At 40.8% G+C, this 19,802-nt stretch overlaps 1 protein-coding gene across 4 annotated transcripts; it reads right to left on the bottom strand.

Moving 5' to 3' along the window:
- Positions 1-2,592: 2,592 nt before the first annotated feature.
- Positions 2,593-18,419, bottom strand: RESF1 (retroelement silencing factor 1). Of its 4 annotated transcripts, none has more exons than XM_063928862.1 (4): positions 18,282-18,419; positions 4,610-9,430; positions 4,198-4,275; positions 2,593-3,319 (listed from the first exon to the last, which is right to left on the bottom strand). In XM_063928862.1, exons 2-4 carry the CDS (start codon positions 9,405-9,407, stop codon positions 3,162-3,164), a joined length of 5,034 nt encoding a protein of 1,677 aa, XP_063784932.1. In that variant the 5' UTR covers positions 9,408-9,430; positions 18,282-18,419; the 3' UTR covers positions 2,593-3,161. The 4 variants fall into 4 exon arrangements, with proteins under 4 accessions (XP_063784932.1, XP_063784933.1, XP_063784934.1 ...); XM_063928863.1 differs by lacking the exon at positions 18,282-18,419 and adding an exon at positions 18,070-18,268; XM_063928864.1 differs by lacking the exon at positions 18,282-18,419 and adding an exon at positions 16,593-18,029.
- Between the last annotated feature and the right edge of the window lie 1,383 nt (positions 18,420-19,802).

Below are 19,802 nucleotides of genomic sequence, written 5' to 3'. Positions count from 1 at the left end.
GTAGAGCTGAGGACACCACCAGCTGTGCCACTTGCAAATCCACTGGCGGGGGTGTTTTCTAATTTTTACTTAGCTCCGCAGCGATGGGATAGCGAGCCAGCATCTTCTTGTGAGGTGTGAATTTCTTTCCTGGATTTTCTCAGGATTTCTGACGTATGTCAACTAAATGGTCAGAAGGAGGTAAAACTTGTTAAATAACCTTCCGACTTTTAAATCTGTCCGGTTTCTAAGAGGTAGCATCAGGCTCTGGGTCATCAGTAATTTGAAGAAGGAGCCCGATAGCCTCAAATAAGTCAGGAACATCCACCTGAGAGACAGACTCCCCATCAGAAGTATCTGGATCAGTATCTGTGGGTTCAGTATATACGGCATCTTCATCAGACGAGGTGTCTGGGACGTGAGTGGATTGGAGGAAGTAATGGCACACTTAGAGGACCCCTTCGTCTTAGGCGGGCGAGGGTTTGACTTTTCTGTTTAGTCAGCGAGTGGTTCAATTGCTGTAACTGAGTGGACAGGTGATCTGCCCATGGCGTATTAACCGCAGGGACCATAAGCTGTTGTACCGGCACGTGATGTCCCATAGGGGGAGCAAGTCTAGTTCTCAGCGTACTTAACGTGGAGAAAGTAGCCCAAGGTGGGTCGTTATGAACCCCCGCTGCTACAGTTCCACTGGGGGGCAGGGAATCCCCAGAACCTGAACCCTCGGCTGCTATGTTTTCCTCGAATGTGTCTGCAGCATCTCCCCCATGCAATGTGGGATCAGCCCCAGTTTTGTCGCCGCTTGTAGCGGACATAACTGAAAACAATTCACAGGCAACCCAGTACAATATCAGCAGCCTAATACCTTAACAAGAACCCCCTGTGCAGTGTATTGGCACAGATAGAGAATTCAGGATGTATATGGTGACTGAAAATCAGAGGGGGAAAAAAAAAATAAAAAGTAAACCACAGCAAGTATATCCTGTGAAGCGCCTATATTAAACAATAACCCTGATGCACTTAGCCCACCTCAGGGTACAGAATATAGGGATAGCAGTCTGAATGAGATACACAAAATGGAAGTCACACAGCAGCTGTATATGCACACATACACAGTCACATATACAATGCAGACATTATGACATGCAATAAAACTGCACTGGACTAGCAATACAAAGTAAGGCTATACAATCAATAGATATATCAATGCACAGTAAATACTGTATGTATATCACAGGGTAATTGTACTATATAACCCTGACTAAATGCACCGTTTCTTAACGAACACTGTCAGCAGACATGTAGAATACTTAAGGCTCTTGTAAAATGCACAGTGCTGACATGAAGGAGGCTTTACAGAGGAGGATTTGCCCAAACAATCTCAGGATTAGCTCGGCTTGTGGAAATGGCACCCAAACATTGACAGGGAGAGATGCAGCTCCAGGGCGGGAACATTTACTCTAAATAGCGCCCTGGGGCTGGGGGAGGGGCTACAGGTCAGAGCCTTATCCCCTTGCTGGACTTCACACCCAGGTACTGTGGGCCATATAACAAACGTTTTTTTAATAAAAACGAACCTGTACCCATGCCCTGGTGGTCTAGTTGGGTCTCCGTACTGCCACAGTGTCTACGCCAGCACGCGTGGCCCGCCTCCCACCAGATCACGGTTTCCAGCAGGTCCCATCTGGGGGACCCTCTTACCTTCTCCCTAAGGTGCGGCCACGCGATCCTGGAGCACTTCAGTGGGGTGTGTGACTGACTGATGAAAACCGGAGCCTCCACTGTAGGTACCCAGCAACCAGGGCATGGGAGTATACAGCGCCACTGGGGGAGGTGATGGAACCCTTGAAGTCTTCAAATTTCAATTAAAAAAAAAAAAAAAAAGCTCTTCTTAGGACTACTTGGAGCAGCCCTGCCTGTCGTCTGCCTGCACCAACTACAAAACTGAGCTCCTGTGCACGGAGGCGGAGTTATAGAGGAGGCGGCGCTATGTATCCTGGGAACAGTCAAAGTTTTTAGCCTGTTGGTACCTCGGATCAAGATCCTACTCTACACCCCGATGTTATTCCCTGTGGAACCTAGTGTACCCTGCTGCAGAAACAACTGGTAATAATCCTGTTGGATGATTACCTCTGCCCTCGCATCATCAGAATATACCAGCCAGACAGAGTTTTGATGCTTCAGCTAGGAAGACAATGACCTGCGAAGTGTTACACTGTGGACTAACTAAGGAAAAACCACATGGGGGTAAATTTACTAAGGTGGGAGATTTTTAGAAATGGTGATGTTGCCCATAGCAACCAGATTATATCTATTATCTGCAAGAAGCAGCTAGATAAATGGTAAGTAGAATCTGATTGGTTGCCATGGGCAACATCACCAGTTCTAAAAATCTCCCACCTTAGTAAATTTACCCAATGGTTGGAGTTTTATGGCAGATGCAGGCAGTCATTATAAAATCAAAGCTTTCCAGATATATACAGGAAATATTAGAACTTACCGATACATTAAAATCAATTTACGTATTGTACAACACTTAACAGAATTTTTTTTTTTTTTTTTAAACCATTGGAGGTAATAGATTTTTTTTTAAATAATCACCATCAATACAAATTTGAAAAAATAATATTTAATCATGAATATAGAAAAACCAAATAAAAAAAAAATAAAAAAAAAAAACACTTTTCCAAACAACCTGTTTTAGAACATGTATCAAGAAATGTACAACAAATCTGTACAGTGGAAGTAGTAAGACTTCAATATACAACTGCCGAAGACCGCATCCCAGTTCAACTGTCGGCTGCGTATGATGCAAAAAAAAAAAAAGTCTGTACAGTATGTAGAACGGCTTTGTGACTCCACTTTTAAAACTCTGAATGTGGACAGGTCAGACAATTACATTAGCAGCAGGTCACAAACAAGATAAACACCGAACAGTAATGCTGTTTCAATTGGGGGGAGAAATATTTACAAGTTTTATTTATTGTCAAGAGAAAAACAAATCTACATAAGAACATAGTCCATCGAGCGTTAATACTGGATTTGAGATGCCATTTTGATGAAGTCCATGAATTTTGCAAACCAGGCTCCTGCCACCAGTACCACCCCCCCTCATCTGTTTTGTAGGAGGGAGTGTTCCTCTTTTGGTCTTGAGAAATGCAGCAGATTGTGAAACCTAGGTTTCACAATCTGCCATCAAGGCTCTTGCTTCTCTGTTCATGATACATCTGTTTAAAAGCGTTGAATGTTGCCCGAGAGTCTTGAGTTGGCCGTGTTGTACCTCTCTGAATTGGTTTATAGGTTGGAGTTGAAATTGGAGACACCGATGGAGCACTGCCCCCTACATACAAAGAAAATAGAGCGGTTAGGAGACTAGACCCTAGAATTCCATTAAAAGTACATGTTGCGAACATTAATCACTCTCCCCCTCCTAACACAGTAAAAAGAATTTGTGTAAGTCACCGAAATTTCGTTTTGCGATTTAACCCATCTCCTTGGTTGTTACACGGTAGTGCAAGTTAAAATACACCCTAGTGACACAATGATGATCTGGTTAGAAAGATTTATGGATAGATTTGTAGGATAACATATTTAACAGTTCTTCAAAGCATATCATAAGCCAGTATTGATCAAGAGAGCAATTTAAAACATGTTTATAAGAGTAGCCTTACAAAGAACAAATTGGGTTTAAGTTAGCCAAAGGATACAATAGAAGAAAGGGGTAGACTAGATGGGCCAAGAGGTTTAGGTCTGCCGTCAATTCTAATGTTCAACTGTTAGAGATTCTGTAATGTTCAAGAACCACTCCCTGAAATAATGAGAAGGGCCAGGAACAAGTGCGTCACTCACTAGGGAATGCTAATAGGCAACTATTTTAGAAGAGAGACTTAAGAAAATATGCATGGGCATGAAATAAACAGCTGCCAAGTGAACAACTCAAGTTCCATTTCAGAACGGGGGCTAGGCTACTTAGAGGTTGTTGCAAAAATATTTGCTTTCTGAAGTCAATAACTAGTTGGAGACCAATTTTCAGGAGCACTGGTCACGAAGGACTGATTTAAACAAAAAAAAAAAAAAAAAAAAAAAAAAAAGAGCCAACCTTGTTGGCCAGGTGTCGAGAAGGTTTTAGAACTTTAAAAAACAAAAAAACAAAAAAAAACTTTTTTTATTTAAACTTTGAACAAATGCTATGGAGGGGGAATATTAATTCCACTTTACCTTTATCTTCAAAGCTTTCCAACTTTCGCTTCTTAAATGGAATAGTGCTGCACCAAGCCTCTTTTTTGCTTTTAATGCCTACGAAAGGAGCAAACACAAAAACCACAATGAAGTAATTCTTTTGCCAATTTCAACTTTCATTCTTTGTTGTAAAAGCAACATGGTTATTGTAAATTTATACAATTAAACATCTAATTTAGCCCCCTGCCTCAATCCAAATTGTTTACATGGCTGCACCACTCTGGTAAAGTAGGAGTATTCTTGAACTTAGAGTGCGCATCACACTATACAATTACAGGAGACTAGTGGCAATCTTCGACCATTGTCAAATGGACTGTTCAAGACTATACTAAACACACGAGTTCATTATGAAAAACGTAGAATGTAGCTTGAATGTTTAAGATAAAATTACCTTCCACTACACTTTTTGATTCAGAGGTTTTCGGCTCCCCAGGATTCTCTTGTGTAGCCAGACTCCTGTGGACAAACTCTGGATATAATTTGAACTCAAGCATTTTTGGAGACTCCGTCTTCTTCACCTCAGACTTTGAAGACTTCCTATGTATCGAACTTTCAAGAGATTTCCTTCTTTCATAATAGTCACGTTTGTCGGGAGAGCACCTAATTTGCAGTTTAGTTAAACTTAACCCTTCATAAGAAGGACCCCTGGAGCCTGTACAAGGAGACAAATAGATTTTATCTTTGCTGGAAGAACGCATTTGCTCCTTAGCGCGATTTACGGTTTCATATGGACCACTGCTTTGTGGCCTATCTTTCGATGTTCGGTTGAATACTTTGAAGAAATCAGACTCAGAGTTTCCGGTCTTCGAAGACACATTCATTTTTACAGGCGACAATGGTCTCTTTAGATTAGGCAAGGAATTGTACCCACTTGTTCTCAAGGAAAGTTTATCGTCAAATGTACGTCTCTCTTCAGTCTCCTCTTGTGTTGGTTTGGTTTCATACCTTTTGTTGATAAGATCCCTTTTTCTTTGTAAGTATTCCGGTACAGATTGAACTTTCCTCATCTTATCATAATGGCTCTCTGGCCGTTTTTTTACTCTTTCGTGACGCCTATGTCCAGTGTCAGTAGGAGTAGATCTGGCCAAGCTGAGGGATGGCATTGACTTGTTCATACTCCGATCCATATGTTTAGTGGTATAGGAAGACTGTTTGGATTTGACGCCCTGGGCCATTTCCCTCGTATTACTTTTATCCAGTTCATCTATTTTTTCTACTGTTTTCTTGATGTTACCTCTGGTGTCATAAGCGCCCTGTGCATCTTTTGCCTTTTCCTTTGTTTTATGCCTTCTCTTCTCTTTCCTTGAGTGCTTGTTTTTTAGAAAATCTGTTTTTACGATGAGCTTTTCAGACTTTAGAGAATTAGATTTTGGTTTTTTAATTTGAAAATGATCTCTCTCCTTACTGGACTGAAAACTCTTCTCATGGGTCAGATCTTTATTTTTCTTCAGGCCTCCTTCAGGAGCTCTGTTTAAAATGGAAGCAGTTTTCGATTTAGTATCTTCCTGGGAATTCCAACGGTGATACTGTAAGCCACTCCTATGCTGTGAACTTGACGGTACTGGGGAAAGTTTGTCATTGTGCGGCAGGATTTTACTTTTTAATCCATTGACTTCAGCGTTACTTGAGTTTGATAATGAAGTTTCATTGAGATTTCCTGAAGACTCAGTTACAACGGCATTAAAGTCTCCAGAATTAATGTATGGCTGATCGGCCTTAGGGGATTCCGCCAACTTGCATTCGCATTTTGGTGCATTCCCGTTAATGTGGGCTGACCAACTTAAAAAACAGCAAAAAAAGTCCTTATCTGGCAGAACTGTGGTCTCATTGGCAAAGGTGTTTTCTGTCTTCAGAGGATTAAGCTGGACATTCAAAACAGGATCTTTGGACTCCTCTGTACAAGTCGGTTCCAGACAACTCTCCGTCTCTATTTGTTCACATTTAGGAGTAAGCAGCTGCTCAGAATCATCTGGGAAAAGCTTAGGTATATCATCCTGATCCAATAAAGTAATCTGAATATCATTCTCAGGACTATCACATATTTCAAAACAATCATCCGTAGGTGGCAGAGATATCTCCTCTAGAAGAGTCTGATCATTCTTGGTTGGTGTAGGGAGTTGTTCAACTACAGGCTCCGGGTCCGCTGTAGGCTCATGTAAGCTTTTGAATTCCATTTCTTTGTCCAGTGTGCACACATTCGCACTTGTAGGCGGCATGTCCTGGTTTTGCCCATTGTTGTCAAAAGCAGGCTGAGGGACTTCTACAGGCAAAGATACTTTACAAATTACAGGCTTGTCAGCCAAATTCTCCATAGACTCCTTTTCTTCAAATTTATTTTCAGACATGTAATTTTTAATTCCAAAGGGAAAAGCAGTCAAAAGTTCAGACAATTGGTCAGATCCAGGGCTGTCTTCTAGGTCACAGAATGCATCAGAAGCAGACAATTCACTGTGGTCATTTTGCATTTGAAAGCACGGAACACCTGACCCATGCAGATTTTCATCATTCGTCAAGCCAAACCCAGCTTCCTCGTTTCCTAAAGGCTGTGCATCAATTGCAACATCTGTGTTTGGTGAGTTACTGTCTGTGGCTTCAGGATCACAAGATGAATCTATCATGTGCTCTGAACGTTGCAGGGCATGGTCATCTCCAGTGTCAGGGTCTGGAAAGGTTTCATTGGCTTCAGTTTTTATTGCATTGTCAAATATCAATGCAATAGAAGAGTCATAATAAGAATTCCCTTCTACTAGAGTACATACTCCAGAGATTTGCAAGTCATTATCAGCAATGTCTTCAGTAGAGTTCTGTTCAACTTCCTTTTGAGGAACTTCAGCACTAGATGGTATTGACTGGGTTAGAATGCTAGTTGGTGATTGAGGTCTTTCCACTGCGATTAAGCTTTCAATATTCTGAGGAACGTTAATAGATTGCAGTGCATGCAACAGTTCTTTAATACATTCATTTTCTTTAAGATTAAAGTCTAAACGGTCATTGCTATGGATTTCTAGGTCTTCATCTTTTAGTACAAGTTTAGGAAGCGGAGATTCCTTATGGACCAATTCCTTGGACTGAACCAATGGAGAGACTCTAGCAACACACTTTGATGCGGGAGTAGCAGGCAATTTTGGTTTCTGTGGAGACACTACTGAAGTGGTCTCGTTCTTTGAGGCCAAGGTCTGTTCCAGGATGTTGAAGGCATTAACTGTAAGGCCTACAAATGCTTGCTTGCCTTCAGGTCCTTTAGCTACATCTTTATTTAGAGGAGAGAACTGTGGAACAGATTTCCAGAGAGGTAAAGCAGCTTCTATTGCCTCTCGAGAATGAGTCTCTGCATTTATTAAAGCTGCATAATAAGATCCGTAATCATAACTAGTTTTTGTTGGGCAGGTAGCAGTATTAAGATGCTCAGAAACCACTGGATTTGTTTGTTCGCGACTGTGCAGAGTATTTACAGGATGCTCATTTTGCGATACATTTGCATTACATGAGCTCCCACTAGAAAGACACCGATTGTTCGAATTTGCATGTACTATGGAGTCTTTTCCAGCCACATTTTGATCCTTAGTATTCAAGTTCTTGGGGCTTTGTGCCTGATTAATTGAATTAGTAAAGCTTCCAGTATTCATCTGACCACCATCGAACACCAAATAATTGTTCTGATCAAGTACATTTCTATCACTCGACGTACAAACCTGGTTGGGAATGCAACCATTTACAGGGAACGTTTGGCTAGTTTGTGCGCTATTCTGGGAAGGAACATTAATGGCATTTTTGTATGTATTTTGGGCTGGAAAGCCACTGGCAGTAGCTAATGGAGATGGATTTTGCAGAGGTTCCGTTTGTGTTAAGTTTTGTTGTGCAGCAACAGCCTCGTTTGCAGGTGCCGGAGCATTCTGAAGGGTGCAAATTAAAGGGGCCGAGATAGCCGGACTGGCGTTTTCTTGTGATGCGTTAGCAGCTTTCAGTTTTTGCCTTAACAGGTTATTCTCGTGATTGAGCAATAAATACTTCTGTTTGACACTTCGGTAGACGTGTAACAGCACAAGCAGCTCTCTCCGTCTCATAGCGTGTTCTTGAGACACGCCTCCACCTTGGGTTTGAGGCGGTGGAGCCGCCGAGCTCTGATCCTGTGGCCCTTTAACAGACTGGATGGGCTGCTGCACGTTTTGCGCAACATAATTTTGGTTCACAAATTGAGGGTTTATGGGACCATTTAAAACATTTGATTGACTGGTTATTCCCTGCGTGTACGGAAGTGGCATTTGCACAGCAGGTGCATTGGTACTTGTAGCCACAACCTGTGAGGAATTAGGAACGGCACTTTGAACTTCTTGCATCAATGCTCTTTGAGGCCTTTGGACATAGTTCATTCCATTACCATTCCACTGTAGCACAGTCTGTTGCTGCTGTGGAAGAATATTTACATAGGATCCAGTCGAGAAATTGCCCCCTGTCTGACTATTTCGATAATCAGGAGAGTTAACCGGCACATTGGTTTCAGTAGGCATTTTGTGGGAATTAATATACGGCCCAGAACCTCCGTTTTGTAGGGAATACGTGGGTGGAGAATTATTATTATTATTAGGCACTTGCCGGTAAGGCGTCTGTACAGTGTTTGCAGGTTGTCTTATGTTAGAATATACATTCTGCACTGGCTGTGCAACATTTTGGTGTGAATAAGTATAACCGGCAGTGGCTTGACCATTTTGCATTGACTGTTGTCTCTCTCTAACATGGTATCCGCTTGCATCATACTGTTGCATAGCTGGCACCAACTGCGGCTGCTGCGGGGTCTGTTGTACAGTGTTCTTGTAAGTAACCATTAGGTAGTTGGAGGTTCCTGGGTTCTGAACATTAAGGCCACTCTGATTGCTTGCAGTAGGGACGCTATAGGAATTATACTGCCCCATTGACGCCTGATTAACTTGTTGCATTGGGGCAATTCGCTTATGAGATTTGATGGCCGACTGCTGAATATGTAGAAGCTCTTGGGAGGATTTGGCTTTTAGCAGCTTTTTGAGATAACGATCTGTAGGTTGGAGCTGTACAGGTTGAGTCATGGTTCTATGTGGCACGTACGCAGCATTGCTCTGGATGGTGGAGACGGTGGATGAGGTAGACACTGGTAAATACTGATGGTTGTCATGGCTGGAAATCACGCCGTTCATGCCATTTCTGTTCCAATCCATCCCGAGCTCCGGTTCGTCAGCTTCTGCACATACAAGGGACGAGAAAAGAAGAAGACCAAATTTAAGTGGACAGCCATCTGTTAAATGCAGTACAGTTTTAAAATCATCGTTCTATAGGGATATATTCCTTAAAAAAAAAAAAAAGAAAGAAAAACAAAAAACACACAAAAGAGGAAGACTCAAAATGGAAAGGAAGATTCAGTTTTCCACAATCAGTAGCGGATCTTGCCACGGGCAAGCAGGACCTTTGCACGGGGTGCCGCACCAGGGCAAAATGCGCTGCTGTGCCCCCCGCTGCCAAGGGAAACTAGACGCTACGCGTCTAGTTTCCCTTCATGGAGAGGACCGTTGCTGTGCGCGATGACGTCCTCACGCACCGCACATCATTTCAGCGGCGCTACTACTGTACAGGGGGCGTAACTGACCACGCCCCCTGCATGAAGCCACACCCCTATTGCCACCAGGGGCACAAAAAGCCCCTGAACCTGCCCACTATACACCGATGCAATGCCCAGCTGTGCGCAGGACCACTTACCATGGCAAGGTATCCCTGATCATTTTGCTTCACCACCTCTATGAGATGAAGGGGTGGGGGGAGAAAGAGCAACTATACATAGTTGCAAAGTACCATCGTGGAGAATTGACTTGATCCCAAACAATGACAGCCTAAGAAAACTCTCTAAAGCAGATGTTTGCTTGCTTGGACTTGATACAACTAGCTTGACATGGGACAAGAAAGTTGCAGTTCCAGGGACAAGTTTAAAGTCGCTGGGGTAAATTAAGCAGAATTTAGACTTTAAACCCTAAAGTTTTTTTTCTTTTTTTTGGATTGGATTGTAGCAGTGGAGGTCAGAAAGAGCACAGTAATTTGCCAGTCATATCATAAATGGGGTGCTTCTATGCACTGTACTTTCTATGCGACTGGGAGGTTTAGCACAGCAAATGAATATTACTAGCGGACCTTTTCTGGAATCCAGGTACAAGTCTCCATGATCACGTGGAAACTATTGTTTTCTTTTGCCAACAGAGCTAACAAAGCAATAAAAGGGACATTAAAACAAATTGGTAATCTTTCAAGGTTTAGAACAGGGATGGGGAACCTTCGGTCCTCCAGCTGTTGAACAACACATCCCAGCATGCCCTGCAACAGTTTTAGCATGGCCAAATAGCAAAACTGTGGCAAGGCATGCTGGTATATGTAGTTCAACAACAGCTGGGAGGGCCGAAGGTTCCCCATTCCTGGTTTAGAAAATGGTAGGTCAATCACTGATAGGCCAACGTTATAGACCTGTACTTCTCATACACAGGTAAAATATAGAAAGCTGTGCTCAGAGTTATGCTGATGTTATATTGCCCCCTAGTGGGGGCAGGAGAAAATTTCTGGGGATAATTTGGATGAATAAAATGATAAATTTCTACTATATCCATCTCACTCTCTATCCCTATAAAATCATGACATATATAGATGTCAGTTCTGATAAGTTAACCCTTTAGAGATATCATGAAGATACAGATCTATAATAAACTGTAATAACCCCAGATAGGCTATTAACAGGCAGAATATGCACAGGCAGCTCAAGTTACATGATTAACATTTGTCCAATACTTCCTTTGGGACCAACATTTTTTTATTGAAAAGGTAGACAGTATAGCAAATAAAATACTAGTTTAATCTTTGTTTAGAATTTTCTATTTTTAAAAACACTTTTCCCAAATAAGAATATGTATACACAGAGTAATATCGCAAGAGGTCAGATTGTTACAGGATGTGAATGCAGTGGGAGGGAAGGAGCGGGGGTATGGAGAACTTGAGGACTGGACTTTTTTGGGTGGGAGCATGGGAACCACACACACTAAACCATTGAGCTGCCAGATAACAGTTTCCAATGCATAGCATTTGCAACAATGACCCATTATGGTTAGATGTACTTTCATGTATTTAAGAAGATTTTCTTTTTCTTTTTTTTTTTTTTTAAATAGCCTCCATGAGTTCTTATAGATGACATTACAAGTAGCTCATTCACACAGAGGACAAACATGCATCAGATGAAGGCCATAACAGACCCAAAAAGCCTGAGGCTGAACTGTACCATGAAGTATTTAAATTGCTTTAGTCCAAGTGACTGACATAACTGGACTTCAAAACATTTTTAACTACTTCCATTACTTGAATAGAAATCACGGCTTTGCATACATGGGACTTCTTGATCTATCTAGGCCAGGGGCAATGCCACAGAGTCGAATTTAGTAGGCACTGGAACCTATTCGAAGCAGTTGAAATGACTGCCTGCCATGGGCAAATCAACCATAGCTATGGCCAGTTCGACACACTCCACATAACCAGCTGTCTAGGTTGGAGTCCACAGAGAGTATACACATATAGATCAAGAGGAACAAACTGAAGCACTCAAGTCTAAGAAAATATCTGTAGACTGGTCACCGGAGGTTGCAGCCTAAAGATAGAGACGTGATAAGTCTTCCATTTGCACTTTGGCGTGAAGAACACTTCTTGCACACTGGGTGTAAAACATAAGTATTGTCTTGTGAGTGCAAGAAAACACAAGAGCGGAACCAAAACTTTGACGAGTCCTACAAGTTTTCTCAAGGTTCCCATGGCTGAATATGGGAACTCTGTAGATTTGAGGAGAAGCCAAAAGAACAATGCACCTTCAAGAGAAGCCCAGTGTAGAGCCATTCCTACCGAGATCCAAAGTAATATATTCTTGGTAAATACCCAATCGTTGTTAGTCATCCGACAAGCATACATGGCAATTTTATTGTACCAAGTCTGGTCATGTTATAAAACCTTTGTCCACTCTTCCAAAACCCTACAAATGACCCGAATACAGTTTCAAGCTGCATACAAGAGGTTAGACTCTAGCTTAAATCTTGCAAACCCCAGTTGTATTGCAAGAAAAATCACTGACTACAGACACCTACTGTAATTTTATGGCACTCCAAAAAATTACGAGCATAGATATTACTTATTGCTCAAGCACCCACAGAACTACCTTGTAGGATATTATGTATTATCCTCAATACAACTGAGTCTGGAGTTTGCCTGGCTAACTCAAGATAACAGCTAGACCAAAAGATGTCCACCATAAGACAAAGATATGTCCACAATGCAGTGGTTTCCCAGGCAGATGGCAAGAAAAGTCATGAAACAATTCTCTAGTATTATGGTTTACAAAAATAAACACGATCTTTTCTGCGGAACTACAGGTTACAGGTTCTGCAACAACGACAACTAAAAGCAAGCTACATATGAGGAAGGATGCCTGTGAAGGGAAAAGAGGAAGTGTGTACGTGACATGTTGAAATCGTGGTTAAGAGCAGATTATGGTTGCTGGGTCGACTAGAAGAGATACACTAGCAAACCCAATGTTAAAAAAAACAAAAACAAAAAATATATATATTATATACACACACACCTCAACTGTTTTTGGCAGGTGTGGAAATAATGCGGCAAAAGTAAGAATGCTTTCAAATATAGAAGTGTTCATAGTTTATTTTTATCAATTAACAAAATGCAAAGTGAATGAACAAAAAGAAAAATCTACATCAAACCAATATTTGGTGTGACCACCATTTGCCTTCAAAACTGCATCAGTTCTTCTAAGTACACCTGCAGTTTTTGGAAGGAACATCTCGGAGAACTGATAGCGCTAGGCTCGTTAGCGCCGTCTGGTCACTTAAGAATGTCCTTCAATTATCAAGTCACTTCTTTAAAGCAGGGACCAACGCGATGGGAGAACACTCAATGAAGACAAACATACGGGATATGTCTCATAAGCATTCTGCTTTACAGAGTTAGAATACACATATTTATAGTGTACATCTGGTCTTAATTGTCCAGCTGACATTTCTCTCTCCAAAAGGAGGGGGCACAGTTATTTTCCATTCTTTTTGTAACATACTTTGCACGCTATCCATACTTTGCACGCTATCCAGTAAATCCTATAGCATAATCATCTCATACATCCTTCCTTTAGCACATCCTGTTCATTGTTCCTACATTCTTTCCATAGACTGCATACAGCCATTTCCTGCCTTTGTTGACAATATATAATGAATACCAGATGTTAGTTTTTCTCTAAAAAACCAGTATGAAGATTTTAGCTTAATCTTCATATACCTTCGTTTAGAATATGTCCAAGCTTTATTTAAACACATTACTTTCTTATATAAAAAAGCATTTGATTATTATAACCCAATATAGTGGCTAACTATTAACTCTATCACATCTTGAAACAATTATTGGGAGTTATGTTCCATACATTTCGTAACATACATTGCACAATATCCAGTAAATCCTATAGCATAATTATCTCATACATTGCCAGTTCTTTTCTGCCACATTAGAATTCTTTCGCAACAGGCTATTTATTGTTCTTAATTTTTTCCATAGACTGCATACAGCCATTTTTTTGTCCTCGTGGACAACACATGATGAACTCCAGATGTTAGCTTTTTCTGAGAACCAGGGTATAGATTTCTTAGCTTACATTTCATATACCCAAGTCTAGAATATGTCCAAACTTTATTTAAACACTTCTTTCTTATATAAAAAGCATTTGATTATTATAACCCAATATGGTGGCTAAATATTAATGCTATCAGAACCAACCACAATCTTCTGTGGATGTAGGCTTGCTCAAATCCTTCTGTCTCTTCGTGTAATCACAGACAGACTTGATCTTGAGATCAGGGCTCTGTAGGGAAATATAATCACTACCAGGACTTCTTATTCTTGTTTACACTGAAAATAGTTTTAATGACATTAGCTGTATGTTTGGGGTTGTTGTCCTGCTGTACAATAAATTTGGAGCCAATCAAAGCCCTTCAGCGAACAAACTGCCTTCTGTTACGTCCAAATATTTTACATTTTGACTCATCAGTCCAGAATACCTGATGCTATTTTCTACTCCTTAGTTCCTATATTTTCTTGCATAGTTGAGTCACTTGGACTTGTGTCCACATTGTAGGTATGGCTCTTTGGACCCAATTCATCCATGAAGACTACTTCGGGCAAGACTTCTCCCAACAGTAGATGGGTGTATCTGGGTCCCACTGGTTTCTGCCAATTCTGAGCAGATGGCACTGCTGGAGATCTTCTGGTTTAGAAAGGAAGCAAGTATGATGCAGCTTTCGTCTGATGCTACAAGCTTCCTTGGCCGTCCACTGCATCTACAGTTCTCAACACTGTCAGTTTCTTTGCACTTCTCCGAAAGAACTTGAACAGCACATCTTGAAACCCCAGCCTGCTTCGAAATCTTTGCTTGGGAGAGACCATCCTCATGCAGTATAACTACCTTGTGTCTTTTTACTGTGCTCAGTCTTGCTATGGTGTATGACTGGTGACATGAAATGGTCTTCCACAAACTCATCTTTGTAGCACAGTTTGGCTGTTCCTCACCGTTTTAAGCCTCCTATACAGATGTTTCTGTTTGACTGTTTCAACCTACATATGAAAATGATCATTATCACCTATTAGGTGTATGATTAATTAATCATACACCCAATTATAATATTACAAAATCCCTGACCTTGTGCAAGTGTACTTAGAAGAATCAATTCTGTTTGGAAGGCAAAGTGTGGGCACAACTAAAATTGATTTTATTTAGATTTCTCTTCATTCACTTAGCATTTTGTTAATAAATAAAAATAAACACATACGTACATTATTATTATTATATTAAAAGTAATTGGATTTCCAGTAGCAATGCCTCCAAGTCAGCACAGCGGAACATAATAGTCAAGTTCTTGACAATCATATGCCGGACTTGTTACTTTTAAAGGAAAGAACATAAAATGTTAGTTAATATAAATCTATTCAGACTATGCTAACCAGCATATGACCTACACATCTGCAAACAACTAAGTGTTCTTCACATACGGTACTATGATGTATCATTCCTGACAAGAAAACTAAGTAATAATTTCCAGATGTTCCATACAGTCCGTTAGTGTTTTTAAGAAAACCGGGAAAAAAAAACGGAAAAAAAAGTACAAGGTTTAATCAGTAGCAGAAGTGCAATTCTTTGTTAAATATGGATTCTTTGTTAAATATGGATGACCAGTAACAGACCGGAGGAAAATAAGATTACCGATTTGCCAGAACTCACCCCACCATCTAGATGCCATTGTCAATTCCTTCTTCCACTAGTCCAGACCAAACTGGAAAATGCCACTTACACTCTAGCTTAATAGGCTTTTAATGAAGAAACCACACCCATTGTTCCTTTACCTAGATTCTTATTGGACCAGTTATGGCCACACCCCATGCCTGCTGTGGCGGGGAGTAGAGCATTGATACATAAAAGGTCACGGATGGGGGAGTAGCCAACGTGGAGTAGAGCGGTTCAAGTAAAGAGTTCAACCCAACATTAGAAGCCATTCAATACACATCACTAATATAACCCATGGCCCCAGAGCTTGCTTTCCTCCACAGCCAGCAGTTAGGGTTAGGAGATGAGAAGATAGTCTTAATTCATGCCAGTATAGATTCAAACAAAGCCTTTAAAAAGGTTCTATAAGCTTTAGATGGGGAAACAATTCTCTTATCAGCAGCACACATTCTTTTCTCTTTAGTAATCACTCAAATCTTACTAGGCACGAGACTATTATTAAGTATCCGAAGACAGTTACTATTCTTTAGACAAAAACCAATGGACCCAACTAAGCATATCCCCTTAAGCAACTACATCAATTTTTACAGCGTCAAGTACTGATGTTATCACAAAAAACCTTAACTCATTGTGGTCAGGTTATTAAACCCTACTTTTACAATACATACGTATGTGGTAAAGCACAAATCTGATTTCACAGTATGGGTTTAAAAAAGTTCTTGTAACAACTTTTCATGGTATAAACCACAAAGCATCATAACCATACTGAGAGAGTTACGTGCAAAGGGCACACTTGTGTCGTGTGCAAAAACAATCAGATTAAACAGTTTCTCTTATCTTTGGAAGATTACAAAGAGTTAAGATAAGTAAAAATGACTAGGGATACTGCTCGGGTGTGTCTCCGAGCCAGAAACATTTCCCCTGTAATCAAAAGACATCAGGGAAAACCTATATAAAAATGTGAGCAGGAAGAAACACAAAATAAGTGGTCAAAAAGACCAACTTAAATAAACACTATAAAAACAAGATTTTAGGAGTATCAATTAGATCTTACCTGGATTAGAACAAGGGAGCGTTTATTTTTATTGGTCACTTAATCTTATATGCAAAACAGCTTCTCAAATATTCCTTCCTTATTTTATTATCCATTCCCAAGAGGCAGAGAAAACAAAATCACAGATGGGGCGCTCAACCGGGTGTCTCGATAACCAAGGAATTCTCTTATAGATCACTTTTCAATGCCACTAAATGTTGGCACCAATACGGAGATATCTTTTGCTCTCTCTTCACCGGCGAGGTCTGATGCGGACTACGTTCTCATCCAGAAGGGAAGACTAATAAACTAGGGTTTTAAAACACACCCATTTCTTATCACAACGCCCTGTGGTCCATAGATAAAAGTCACATGCACGTCCGGGCGTACTTGCAGAGTTCTGTACATTCTGTTACATATAGATAAGCTTCTTTTTTAAGCTCACACATATTTCTGTCCAAAGTCAATATGACTAAGCTAAATAAAGTCTAACAAGATAAGGACATTCGTTTAAGCCAGTTCAAACCACCAACTTGTGGTACCAGGAAACAATTTTAACTCAAGTGGGTAAACTTTCAAAAAGACAGGCACCATTGCACGCAATGTGGGATCACCTCCCACATGTTAACAAAAGTGCCCGTGTTGCTTAAAGACATCTAATCAAGTCCAATACAAAACTAATAGAGGAAGACTTAATTGTACCGTAGCGTTTGGCACTATAACATGGCATTTTATGCAGATGTTAAATAAAAAGGATTATAAAATACAAAACAGAAATCTGGACAGTTACTAACACCTATCCGCTAAAAAGTCACCATGCGCCAGGTGAATATGACATTTTAGTAGAAGGAGCTACATAGATTTTACAGAGTCCAACACCATACACAATAAGACTCGTTTCAGCATGAATCGAAAACCACCAACAAGTCAGACTCTGTAGATCACGAGATTCTACATCACTATTTCCAGACCGCAGCCGGCTGACATCTCAGCCAGCACAGCTGGGGGCGCCTCCAGAGACCAAAATACTCTGCCAAAGAGAGAGAAAGACACAGCTCAGATTTCCCAAAAGGGGGAAGGGGGGAGTTGCAAGCCACAAGACAAAAAGCTCAGTAACACCACCATTGCACACATGGGCTCCTAAAAAAATAGGGAAGAGAGTTTAAATAAATAAAAATAAAACAAATATAGCAGTCATAACAAACTGCTACATAATAACTTACACAGCAGGAAACAATCCATAGAAGTCAAAATGCAAAACAAAACAAAAAAACACCACTTCAAGGATCTGCAGCTCTCATGCAGAATGCAATGCCATAGAAATGTGCTGCAGATTTACTCTGCAAAGTTCCAAGGTGATGTACTGTAAGGGATAGAGAAAAATAATATATATATATATATATACACAGACACACACGTGAAGTTCTGCAAAAGCACTTATAGTCCAGGGACGGGGATTCCCAGATCGTGCAGGATCTCCCGGTATCAGACCCTGTACCTGCAAAATGTATAAACCAAGCCTGAGCATTGCCGTCCGGGGGTGATCACTGATGAAGCCCGGCGCAGCCAGTTGTTGCACATACACCCATAGATGGAATCCGGCCCCGGGGCTGCCGCGCGCAGAACATAGGGGAGTGATACAAAATATCCAGCGCCGGCTGATGATGATACAAAGTATCAGGGAGAAGCCACAGAGCGCGAGGCACTTACACGTGTGTAACCGTCGCCTAACGGTCAGCAACAGCAGCGGCGGGAGAAGGCAGCATCCCGGGATCAGCCATACACTGGCTCTGAGTCCCAGCAGCAGCGCTCGAGTCTGTACAATAACTTCACAGGCTGGGGAAGAACAGAAGAGGGCGTCGCACAATGTAATCCACCAATCATGATGAAGGGAGGGCGTGGCGCCTGCGGGGAAGGAGGGGGTGAGGAAATAATATCCTCACGTGCTGCGGCTCACCTATGGAAAGCGGTTTACTGATAATGAGTGCGGGCGGGAGACGTAAACCACAAACCGCCATCTTTAGTGAGGGCAGACTTTATAAAACAAAGCATGAAAATGCCGCTGACTGCTGCAGAATTATTATTATTTTTTGTAAACTATGATTACTATATAGTGACATTACTGTGGTCCCGTAGTTGTCATGGTAACACGTCATATGAGTTACCTTTAATCAAGTGTATCTGTGCTCTCCTGTTACGTGTAGCTGCTTCTCGGTGATAAAACAATAGTGATAGCGACACCTCCAGGATCTCTGCTGGAACCGCATGGCATGAGCAAGTGAGGGTTACCCTCCAGTTGGTGCTCCCTGCAGTTGGTGGAAATAATATATATATATTATACTCACTTTTTCCAGGTAAAGAAAAAGAAAAAAGAAACTCAGCACTTTTAAAGCTGAAATGTGTGTGTATGCTTTTCTTCTATCTATCTATCTATCTATCTATCTATCTATCTATCTATCTATCTATCTATCTAGAACTCACTTTTTCCAGGTAAAGAAAACAGTAGAAAACCCCCCGAGCACTTTTAAAGCTTTTATATATATATATATATATATATATATATATATATATATATATATATATATATATATATATATATATATATATATATACACACTGCTCAAAAAAATAAAGGGAACACTAAAATAACACATCCTAGATCTGAATGAATGAAATATTCTTATTAAATACTTTCTTCTTTACACAGTTGAATGTGCTGACAACAAAATCACACAAAAATTATCAATGGAAATCAAATTTATTAACCCATGGAGGTCTGGATTTGGAGTCACCCTCAAAATTAAAGTGGAAAAGCACACTGCAGGCTGATCCAACTTTGATGTAATGTCCTTAAAACAAGTCAAAATGAGGCTCAGTAGTGTGTGTGGCCTCCACGTGCCTGTATGACCTCCCTACAACCCACACAAGTGGCTCAGGTAGTGCAGCTCATCCAGGATGGCACATCAATGCGAGCTGTGGCAAGAAGGTTTGCTGTGTCTGTCAATTTCGTTCATTCAGATCTAGGATGTGTTATTTTTTTGAGCAGTGTATATATATATATATATATATTAGAGATGAGCGCCTGAAATTTTTCGGGTTTTGTGTTTTGGTTTTGGGTTCGGTTCCGCGGCCGTGTTTTGGGTTCGAACGCGTTTTGGCAAAACCTCACCGAATTTTTTTTGTCGGATTCGGGTGTGTTTTGGATTCGGGTGTTTTTTTCAAAAAACACTA

Source organism: Pseudophryne corroboree, chromosome 6, assembly GCF_028390025.1.
Source record: "Pseudophryne corroboree isolate aPseCor3 chromosome 6, aPseCor3.hap2, whole genome shotgun sequence".
Classification (NCBI taxonomy): Eukaryota; Metazoa; Chordata; class Amphibia; order Anura; family Myobatrachidae; genus Pseudophryne; species Pseudophryne corroboree.
The sequence above is the reverse complement of the archived record's forward strand: the minus strand, read 5'-3'. Positions and strand labels throughout refer to the sequence as shown.

What these genes read in the sequence shown, in the direction of transcription:
- RESF1 (XM_063928861.1), bottom strand. An exon ending in ATCAAAAAGTGTAGTGGAAG is followed by an intron (nt 4,276 to 4,609) that starts GTAATTTTATCT and finishes CTCCTTTCGTAG; the next exon opens with GCATTAAAAGCAAAAAAGAG. An exon ending in GGAAAGCTTTGAAGATAAAG is followed by an intron (nt 3,320 to 4,197) that starts GTAAAGTGGAAT and finishes CTTTGTATGTAG; the next exon opens with GGGGCAGTGCTCCATCGGTG.